The 10,652-nt window shown below is 50.3% G+C and overlaps 4 protein-coding genes across 4 annotated transcripts; 1 reads left to right on the forward strand and 3 right to left on the reverse strand.

Moving 5' to 3' along the window:
* Nucleotides 1–41: 41 nt before the first annotated feature.
* On the reverse strand, nucleotides 42–2,604 carry T310_5459 (HMG box transcriptional regulator; the record flags this gene model as incomplete). The annotated part of the gene is made up of 4 exons (XM_013471673.1): nucleotides 42–1,541; nucleotides 1,596–1,741; nucleotides 1,902–2,398; nucleotides 2,573–2,604. The coding sequence occupies 4 exons, from the start codon at nucleotides 2,602–2,604 to the stop codon at nucleotides 42–44; spliced, it is 2,175 nt and encodes a 724-aa protein (XP_013327127.1).
* Nucleotides 2,605–3,710: 1,106 nt separating this feature from the next.
* On the reverse strand, nucleotides 3,711–4,735 carry T310_5460 (uncharacterized protein; the record flags this gene model as incomplete). The annotated part of the gene is made up of 2 exons (XM_013471674.1): nucleotides 3,711–4,415; nucleotides 4,505–4,735. 2 exons carry the CDS (start codon nucleotides 4,733–4,735, stop codon nucleotides 3,711–3,713), a joined length of 936 nt encoding a protein of 311 aa, XP_013327128.1.
* Nucleotides 4,736–7,101: 2,366 nt separating this feature from the next.
* Nucleotides 7,102–8,192, forward strand: T310_5461 (40S ribosomal protein S6; the record flags this gene model as incomplete). The annotated part of the gene is made up of 6 exons (XM_013471675.1): nucleotides 7,102–7,206; nucleotides 7,309–7,381; nucleotides 7,461–7,481; nucleotides 7,543–7,641; nucleotides 7,712–8,030; nucleotides 8,096–8,192. 6 exons carry the CDS (start codon nucleotides 7,102–7,104, stop codon nucleotides 8,190–8,192), a joined length of 714 nt encoding a protein of 237 aa, XP_013327129.1.
* A 1,130-nt stretch (nucleotides 8,193–9,322) lies between these two features.
* On the reverse strand, nucleotides 9,323–10,502 carry T310_5462 (Ribose-phosphate diphosphokinase; the record flags this gene model as incomplete). The annotated part of the gene is made up of 4 exons (XM_013471676.1): nucleotides 9,323–9,749; nucleotides 9,825–10,197; nucleotides 10,261–10,352; nucleotides 10,432–10,502. 4 exons carry the CDS (start codon nucleotides 10,500–10,502, stop codon nucleotides 9,323–9,325), a joined length of 963 nt encoding a protein of 320 aa, XP_013327130.1.
* Nucleotides 10,503–10,652: the final 150 nt, after the last annotated feature.

A 10,652-nucleotide genomic window follows, 5' to 3' on the forward strand; every position in this document is an offset into this window, starting at 1 on the left:
ACGATGATGATGATGATATGTATGCCAAACGGTTTTGCTAACTAGCGGGTCAAGAAGTCTTCGATTTCAAAGCCCACCCGTCTCAGTGCTTTCTCCTCGATATCTTTCGGAGAATCAGGCGTCCTTCTGACAATGAGCGTTCTCGCATCATTCAGCCGAACTTCGACTGGATTCCCTACGCCGTGTCGATCCAGCTCTTCCCTATCGCATTCTCGTATGTGAACTGTCACATCCGGGCCGATACAAGCCCGCCAGAGGGACGCCATCCACTGCCAATGGTCTAAGGGTGCGTAAGAGTCGTGTATAGGAATGGAACATGCAAACGTGTCTGCCGTGGTGAGCTGATACCGTGGCACCAGGGCAATGGGAATTGGATTCGGGCCTTTCGCATGGGAAGCAGAGCTTTGACCCAATCCATTTTGACCCAATCCATTGGCTATTCCGTTGTTGGAAGATGTCATGGGTGACGATATTTGCGTCCGAGATGACTTTGGAATGGTTGATTTTGGCGACACAGGTGATGAAGGATCATCAACAGACCTGGTTCCATTGGATCCAGACTTCGAAAGAATGAATTGGGTAATTTCATCCGAGATCCGATGCCAAACTGAAATGACATGGAGATAGTCAACCGTGGCATCGCCCATTTCCCCCGCCTTAAACGAATTCTGACGTGATCGCACCTCTGGTCCTTCGAAGACACGCACTGTATACTTCCCGTCTTTGGTCAACAGAGTCCCCAGATATTTAAGCATGACATTAACCAAGGCCGGGTCTTGTCCATCCACCGCGATCACCGCGCCTCGAGGCAGGGAGTTTTTAACTATGGAACGATTGCTGAGTGGCGGGGAGATCTTGGCTAGCACCTTGATCTTGTTCACAACCGATATGGTCATCACCGTGGCTTCAACGTCACGCTGATTTTGTATAGACGAAAGACTGGTCTTCAATGGTGGTAGTTTAAGACTGGGGTCATAATACCCATCATTCTCAAGTCGACGATGGGTGCGACCATTAGTGGCTGATTCACAATGGCTCCGGAAATATGCCACGCCCGGGCGAGGGACATAGGTTTTCTGCGAAGACAGGGAATATGGCTCCGAGTCAAGACTACCGTCATTAGGATTGATCTTGTGAATTCCATTAGTGGTCAAGCGACGGCGTTTGACATTGGAGGATGGAGGGTCAGTGTCCTTCCAGTAACTTTGACGTGAAGCCCGGCGATCATTGTCGACGCGAAGTTGCGAAGGACTTGGAGGACGAGCAGGAGCGTCTCGGGCTCCGCGAGAAGAATTGCTTTGAGAAGATGATAAATCGGCCTGGGAGGACCGACTACTAGACATTGGTCCGCTCGCGGTCAAAGGCGTATCCGGTGCCGAGGGAGGATTCATGAGGCGACCACCGCAACGATTGCAGACTGTAGCTCCAGCAGGATTGGTGCTTATACTGGAGCTTCCACTGCGGGAACCGCCATCCCGTCCATACCGACGAGGCTGATAGCGATAATCTGGATATTGCTGCTGATGTCGAGCTTTCTCTGCCTGTTCCAATAATAGTCAGCGTTGTCTCTCAATCTACGTCGCCAGGAGCGGTACCTCTGCCAGAGCTTTCCATTCGTCTTTGGTCTCCTCGGGCAGCGCTCTCCATTGTTCTCCAATGATCTTGGAAATCTCTGGATTGGCAAGTCCTGGGTTTTGTGCCACGACGGCAGCTTGATAGTGTTGCCGGTACAATATGAAGGCTGTTTGTCCAGCATAACAGTTAGCCACGGCCAGAAAAAAAATATAATACGCATATACGCCCAGGCATCAAACTCAGTGTGTGCTATTGCAGGAAAATTGCAATCCTCGACAGGTCTGGGAGGAAGGAACGTCTAAGATAGGTTATGGTATAGTACATACCATTTCGAGGTCTCGGGATCTTTGGATCAGGCTGGCATAGACAGAACTGTGTGGCTGACTCCTTTGCAGACTCCTTCTTGGTTGGGCTAGACGAGGCTGATCGGTCCCGAGGACAGGCTTCATCCGCCGCGGCCTGCTTGGGAGTAGTCAAGATTCTCACTGGGATCTGGTTCTGAGACACTTTTTCCCGATTGAGAGATGACAGCTGCATTTGACCCAAGGATGTTGAGCAACTTGCAGGTTCGGCGAGATGACGATAACTGCCATTCGGACGGGTGGTAGGCAGACTGTCGATTCTGTTCGTCACGGCCGTAGTGACTGGCGACAGGCCATGATGATCATTCATGATCTTGTGCTCCAGCAGGCTGCTGGTTTTTCTATGGATTCTACCGGCCTGTTCATCGTACAAGGCCGCCGGCCTGGGGAGAACCCGGTCGAAAGACATGAGCAGAAAGAGAGAATCAATTAGGACCTCAATATGAACGATAGTATAGGTTCTATAAGATCAAGGCATGAACAAGAAGAGAAAGAAAAAACCCCCCTCGACCGCAAGATAGAACGTGGACACAAGAGGATTTTATGATCAGGTTTACTATCGACTAAGAAATATTATCCTGCCATTTGAATGCCGCCGCGGTGCTCCATGGCATCAATCAGCATAGAACACTGACCGAGGCGAGAGACCCGTGGCGAGCAGAACCATGGCGGTGCAAGCAAAGTCCTTTGTTACATACATATGTAGACTCCCACTGAGGTCTCCATTTTTAGGAGCCTTTTGCTGCTGCCCCGCCTCTTTGTCCGCGACTCTGGGGCGGGAGATCGATTTGCAAACAATTGATGCAAAGTTAACGGATCGCTGGGTCGGCGTTGAGGGCAAGGTCTGGAAAGGCCAGTCTTTGCTTCCAGGAATGTGAGCAATTGTTATCTTCAGCCTGTTTTCTTTGTTCGGCGCCAACCCCGAATGCGGCAGACCGCAGCAGCAGAGTTGCCCCGGCCGCTTCTTTGACGCGGAACCTCCCAATGCGACCACCGCCGCGGAATGAGCCCTGCACACAGTCATTGGATCGCGCAGGCATCAAAGAAGAGACACAAGGCGATTACGACATGGTCCATTCTAGAACCCCAATCGGCGGGTGCGGGAGTGTCCCAGCCAAACTGGCCCGTTCGACCCTCCAGCGTTGCACCGCCATGAAGTCACGACTTCACCACATGGGTATTCCAGTCAGGGTGGAGAGCTGCAGCTGCATCGCTTATCCACTTTTCTGCCTTCACGATCGATCGGATCGGAAAACGCGGAGCCCATCTTGATGGTTGATGGATAGGTCGAGAACTCGACGAACCTGGACTTTGGCAGAGTTTCTCCAGCTAGAGAACCAGGGAGACGTCTACGAGACATTCTACTTCGCATGGTGTCGACTTCATAGAGTCACCAATTCGGCAGGTCTCCAGCACTCGATCTCCCAATGCGCGCAGGGAACCGATGATAGTCTAGTCGCCAATTGACGGCGGTGAAATTGAGGAACGAGGGAAAGAAGAGGAAGCAATGCGGCGTTTGACAATTGGGAAGCCAACGGCTCTAGCTGCCGGCGAATCGCTTGGATTTATTTTCAGACTGCGACCCTGTCTCAGACGCAGATTCCCTTGATTGAGGCTCGGGAGCGGTGTGGTTTAGCCAAAGCTCTTCGATGCCGCGGAAAACCTCAGTGCCCAAGATTCTGTGGGCTGAAGGACCAAGATGCATGTCATCCCTGCAATAATCGTCAACTCCTTGAAGACTCCCCCTTTGTTTTCACGGTGGTTGGGCATTACTTACCAGAAGAGGTATTTCTCGGGATTTTCACACGGCGTTTCACTCGAGAACAGCCCCTTCTTGCGGGTCTGGACACAGGCATGTGCGACATCCACCCAGCCCGGGTCTTCATTCTTTCCCAGCTCGTTGGCATCAATCATCCCGGCGGCGAAAAATTGCCACTCGCGGATCTGATCCAGCATAAAGTGATTTGTGTCGAAGAGGTAGATAGATCCGTGATCCCATTCTTTGGCTTTTCCGCGCAGTACGTTGTTCCAGCTGCTAACGAGGGAGACCATATTCTTCTGCTCCTCCAGAGATTGGGGAAATGCAGGAAGGAAGGTCACGTCAACTGCCATCATCAGGATGATTTTGGAGTCATTCGACGCCCATCTCTCCGAGAGGATGGTTAGCTGCTCGAATAGGGAATCGATACTGTGACTGATGGATTGCGACGCCAGGTTGTAGTCCTCTCCTACGAATTTCCACAAATCCCAAACCATGAAGGACACAGCGAAGATTGTATTACTCTGTCGTTCCTGGATGGCTTCACCAGACAGGCCTTCTTTTCGTAAAAAGTCCTGTTCGGCGGCGGACCACTGATCGATCTGAGATCGGAGGTCGGGCAACGGACGTCGCAGCCACGACAGTCCTGACTCGAAAGATTGCAATTCTGCGTTATCGATCACTGCACCAGCATACGCGCCTTGGAAGACTGACGCGGTCTGAGCCATATTCTCAAGGTAACAAGAGAACTGACAAAATCAGCCTGAATCCGTTTGTCTAAGACGGGATGGAATCGGTGTTTGTTTACCATTGAACAGAGCCATTCCGTCCACAGTGGGCCTTGTTCTTCATCACGGGAAGCACTGTCGCTCCACGAATCGCCAAAGACAACCAACCTCTTCTCGGTGACCTGAAACGCGGGATCATGGCCCGGAGAAATTGGCATGTAGTCGCTGGACATCCACAGCAGCCGGACAGAGAACAAGATGCTGCATCCTGCCAAGGCGACGAGGATGTAGAATTTGCTCACAAAGCGCATTGCAGGGATTTCGACTGGATCCGTAGATAATGACAAATACCAGGTTTCTTTCTAATGCGCTCAAAGAGAACATGCGCATTAGAGACAAAGCAGTGGGATGAATGGAACCCAATGATGTCCTCCCGGGGCTTGCCTTTGTTGTTTCTTTCTTCTCTTTCGCGCGATGTCACTCTTTGTCCTGGGTCTGTGGCGTCCAAGGCATTTAAAAATAGCAGAAGAGAAAGAAGTCGAGAGAGGAGGACGAGGACGGTAGAGTGATCGAGTCGGTGTCTTCTCAAAGCAACGGAAGTGACAACAAAAATAGCCAAAGACACTGGAGAATCGATACAAATCGGCCAGTCCAGTGAGGCTCGACTAGGGCAGAGGATTCGAAATCGCGAATATTATAGCCGCAGAGTCAACACAGGATAAGAACACACTACCATTATTCTTAATAAGTCATCCGCTGGGCTTCGTTTGAAATCGTTGCCACGCGTCCCAGACTACCCATGAGACGAAAAATAACCTACGGTCTGTCTCTACTATTACTAGGCTGGAAATACTCCCTTAGCCTTGTACGGAGCCCCTCGGACACGGAAGCCCTCCGTACAGTACTGGACAGCACATTCATCCTGTCGCGTGCTCCGCTTCCCGCCACGGTACGGGATTTTTAGCGCGGGCAGGGGCAAATAAAGGCGTTACGGGAGGCCCCTAATGAAGCCATACCACCTCTTATGCCCAGCCAGGCCAGGTAGTTAGAGCTGTTGGCGCCCAGGGTACGGAGTTTCATCCACTCTTTCACTAGTCGCCGTTAGCCACCAATTATCGACATCTTAATCGCAACGTCGGCGCTCTCGACGCCGGCACTTGGGCGGAAGAGCGAGGAAGTCTGAAGGGTACTAAATACGGAGTGCTCAGAGTACGGCACGGCACCCACGGTTCGGACAGCCGAGAAAGGCGATTAATTAACGTTGCAATGAGATATTCTACAGCGGGCTATCATTATTACTGGAAGGTCCTCCGTACCCCTGAACAAAAGCTGGCAAGCAGAAAACATTATTAATAGCTCGTGGGCATTAACACAGTTCAGTACATAATTTGGTGGGGGGAGGCGCCACTTCGAAAGGCTTACGTAGACAAGCACACGAGCCGGAGTCTTAAAACACCATAGTTGATAAGACTAGATCTGATAAGGTGTAGGCGCTAAGAACTAGTCTCGTCTGCGTATGATCATTGGCTGCCAGGCGAGTGTATTGCGAATTTGCCCATTGTCGGAGTTTGTCTGGTCTGGTCTGAAGTCCCAATCAACAAAATCCCTAAGTCACAAGTCAGACTGCTAAAGCACATTGTTCTGCGGATAGATACCCCTTGGGCAAAAACCGGCCACATTTAGAGAGACTAAGAGACTTGTTACATCGCAGCTTGGATATTTAACCACGGAGTAATCTGCATCTGCACCGTTATTTTTTTTTTCGATCTCGGACAGGCAAATTACCTTCCTATCTAGTTTGTAGTCATCTGGCGCATACATGACGTCTTTGTCTTGTGATCCTTTGCAGGTGTCAAATGAAGCTCCTCTACGTAGTGCGACTTACCCCAGGGACCAGCGTTACACTGCCTGGTCTGCTAGCAGTCAACCCCAGCTGAAATGCAGGAGTATAGTACTCCGGAGTATAGTATAGCTGCCGGCAGAGGCAACTAGCAAAGCGAAAATAATAATCTGCCGTAGATGCCAAGACAAGTCCTGAGAGAGATGCCTTTGGTGGATGTCATTTACATATGTACGAGTAGCGGTGCGGCCTGGTTGGTTGCAGCGACCAAAGCAAGGCTCTTGAGTCCTGAGTCTGACTCGTGAATAATGCTCGTCACAGCGAATGGCAGTGCATCTGATGTCTTGGTTAACAACAGCCTGGGAGAATTTTAGACAGATACTGGCACATAACTAGGATACGTGTATACATGTACTGTACAGAGTACTAGAAGTATACTCCGTAGAGGAACAAGGCGATGAACAGGTCCGATCACAAGACAGCTGCAGCAAGTGTGACAAGCATATTTACTCCATACAACGTCCCGCAATGGCTTCCTGGCAAAGAATGGCATTCTTGCCTTTAGATGTCACGCGGATGATCCAGGTCACATGATCGAAACGGGTTCCCGCTCACGTGGGCCCTGACTAAGCAGCCCTACCCTGCCCAGATGGGAAATCTTGGCACGCCCAAGACCAGTTTAGCGCGGTGTTAGTCAGCCGCCCACACAGACGGAAATCTCGCTACACCACGCCCACACCCGAAATTTCCCACACAGGAGTGTGATCTCGACGACCTCCAACCCTCCGCGACTGTCGACAACCTCGCGCCCCGTCTTGACCGCGCAACTCCGTCAAGATGAAGCTCAACATCTCCTACCCGGCCAATGGGTCGCAAAAGTTGATCGAGATCGACGATGAGCGCAAGCTCCGTGCGTTCATGGAGAAGCGCATGGGAACTGAAGTCAGCAATCCCCCTCTCTGTTCAGGCTTTTTTTCTCCAGCCGCCGTGGAAGACAGAAATCAATGAAGGACAAGCGACTGATGGGTCATTTGCGTACTACAGGTTCCCGGCGACTCCCTGGGCGAAGAATTCAAGGGTTACATCTTCAAGATCACCGGTGGTAACGACAAGCAGGGTACGATGACATTTCCTCCCCGAAATTTAACAGGGACACTCTATTATTTGGTGAACAGTGCAGCTGACTGTGCGAACAGGTTTCCCTATGAAGCAGGGTGGTATGTTTGCGATCGACTCGCCTGTTACGCGGTTCTCCCACGACTAATTAGATTCCGACAGTTCTCCTGCCGCACCGTGTCAAGCTTCTCCTCAGCGATGGTCACAGCTGCTACCGTCCCCGCCGTGACGGAGAGCGGAAGCGCAAGAGTGTCCGTGGAGGTACGAATCCAGCCCTGTTCATCGATCACTAGGATCCGCGCAGTGTCTCACATATCTTCTTGTATTATAGCCATCACCGGTCCCGACCTGTCTGTCCTCGCTCTCAGCATCGTCAAGCAGGGTGAGAACGACATCCCCGGTCTCACCGACGTTGTCGTTCCCAAGAGGCTCGGTCCCAAGCGTGCCACCAAGATCCGACGATTCTTCGGTCTCGACAAGAAGGACGATGTCCGCAAGTTCGTCATCCGCCGTACCGTGACCCGCGAGGGCAAGAAGGAGTACACCAAGGCCCCCAAGATCCAGCGTCTGGTGACCCCTCAGCGTCTCCAGCGCAAGCGTCACAGGATTGCCCTGAAGCGCCGCCGTGCGGAGGCTGCCCGGGAGGCTGCGTAAGTTTCCTTTAGTTCGAGTTTCTTCATGAGGTCATTTTCTAACCTATTTCCGACTTATATAGCAACGAATACGCCAAGCTTCTGGCTTCTCGTGTCCAGGAAGAGAAGGCCAAGCGCGAGGAGCTGCGCAAGCGGAGAGCGTCTTCGATGCGGAAGTAAATTTTTGGGGGTGAGACAAGGGGTTGTCTGTTGGTGATCGCGTCTCCTTCAACTCCTGAGGTATACGGCTCCCAGGAGAGAGAAAATAGTTTTAATGATGACAAAAGCAAAGAGGGGCGGAGGAGCCAACTACAGTGAAAATGAAAGAGGACAGGGAAAACCAACCTAACCTAGAGAACCACATAGACGAAAGTGATGATAATCTTTATTAGGGCATGGAAGATTCTTCATACCGTCTATGTGTGTGTCTGTGTACGGGCTACGGCGCGCAACAACAGAAAAAATTCCCGGACGGAAAGCATTTTCCTTTTTGTCTTTTTGTTTTTTATTAAAAATGGCAAATGGCATGACTAGGGTTTCTGCTTTTGCTGTTTTTTTCTTTTCGATCGTATGAACTTTAAAAAAAAAGGATAACATTGTACTACTTCCTTGTGCCGTCCATCCATCCGTCCACCCCGTCCATCCATAACGGCCTTTTTTTGCCCCCTGACAAGAAGACAGTAGAAAAAAATACATATAATTTGTGATCGTAGAACTGGCGTTGTATGAATATTCTACAGTACTGTACTGTACTGTGCTGTGCTGTGCTGTGTAGCTCACTGTACAGTTTTCGAGAACGAACAACGCAACAGCGCCCTTTTCCCAGGGGTTAAAAAAAGGGGGGAAACATGATATCATGTTGTCCTGGTCCTTTTTTTTTTTCCCTACTCTCTCTTTTTCTGCTTTCCCATGCCGTGCTAACATATACCTACCTAATTACCCTAATTCCCAATCCCTCGTGAAAGCCATCTCAATAATTCATTCAACCCAACCCAATCAATCAATCAATGAATCCCGACGTCGATTAAAAAAAAAAGAGAAGGGAAAAAAAGGCAAAGTTGAAAAACAGTTCCCTAGCTCTGCGAGTTCATGCAAGAGACCAAATCATGAAAAAGGGAAAAAGAAGATGCTATAATCGAAAACCCGTGTCCCGCTGACATGACGACTCTTCTCTGGGTATATCTAACCTTTACCATTACCTAACCGGTCTCGCAGAATTGATTCGTCTCTTCGTCTCGTAGGTATTCGTTAATAAAGAAAAAAGAGAGGAGAGAAAGAGAAGGGAAGAGGGAATTTTCCACCCCCCACTGCTAAACCACCGCATGTGAAAAGAGGAAGCTGACGGATTCGCCGTTGTGGGTGCGTCGACACGCTTCTGCCAGCGTGGGACTGATATCGATCGTCTCAATCTTGTCGCAAAGCTCCTTCTTCTCCTCGTGGGGCACAGTATTGGTGACCACGAGTCGACGCAGACAGCTGTTGTTGAGGTTCTCGATCGCATTGCCGGAAAGGATTCCATGCGTAACGATGGCATTGACCTCGCGCGCCCCATGCTTCATGATCGTTTCCGCAGCCTTGACAAGCGTTCCACAGGTGTCGGCCATGTCATCGACGATGATCGCAATCTTGTCTTTCACACTGCCAACAAGCACCATCCTGGAGACTTCATTGGGGCGCGGTCGCTCCTTGTGAATCAGCGCAAATTGAAGATCAAGACGGTCGGCAATCGCAGTCGCTCTGGTGATTCAGTCAGCAGGCCGGTCACCACTAAAGAATTTTACCATCTAATAAAGGCTCTCAATCCTTACTGACCTCTTAGCACCTCCAGCGTCCGGACTCACGATGACACAGTTCTGTACGTCCAGGTTTTCCCGAATCCACTTCAGCATGCTCGGTTCCGCATACAGATTGTCAACAGGGACGTTGAAAAAGCCCTGAATCTGACTGGCATGGAGATCCATCGTTATGACATGGTTGCACCCAGCGGTTTGGAGCATATTCGCCATAAGCTTCGCGGTGATCGGCGCACGACTTTTATCCTTCTTGTCCTGGCGAGCGTAAAAGAAATTAGGAATAACGGCAGTAATCCGCCTGGCTGAAGCGGTCTTGCAAGCGTTGATCATGATGAGGAGCTCCATGAGTCCATCATTGATGTCGTTCGGACGTGTGGACTGCAAGATGAATACTGTATGGGAAACGTTAGTTCTTGAGAGATTATCCCAACAAAAAAAAAGTGATCAGTCCGTACCATCTTCATCTCGTACACTTTCTCCAATCGTAACACTCGTTTCGTGGTTTGAATACTGAAGCACCATGATCTTGGTCAACTCGATGCCTAGCCTGTAGACATCAAAAGCCATTTAGCACGGCAATGAGAACCTTCCAGAGGTGAAATCCAGAGTGGATTAGAACTACATACCGATCAGCGACGAGCTTTGCAAGCTCAGGATGACTGTTGCCAGTCAGAAGTTTGATCGAATTGGACGCCATCTTTTTCCTTCCGCCGTCTTTGCTCGGGCAGGTACCGGGACTAGGTGACTCTGAGAGACTCCCGCAGAGATTTTGCAGCAAAAAAATATTTAATTAAAAAAATGAGAGACTATTTACAAGCAAACGATGCCCATGGCAGTTGGCGATCGA

The sequence above is a fragment of the Rasamsonia emersonii genome, assembly GCF_000968595.1.
Source record: "Rasamsonia emersonii CBS 393.64 chromosome Unknown ctg1118621760286, whole genome shotgun sequence".
In the NCBI taxonomy this organism is placed as follows: Eukaryota; Fungi; Ascomycota; class Eurotiomycetes; order Eurotiales; family Trichocomaceae; genus Rasamsonia; species Rasamsonia emersonii.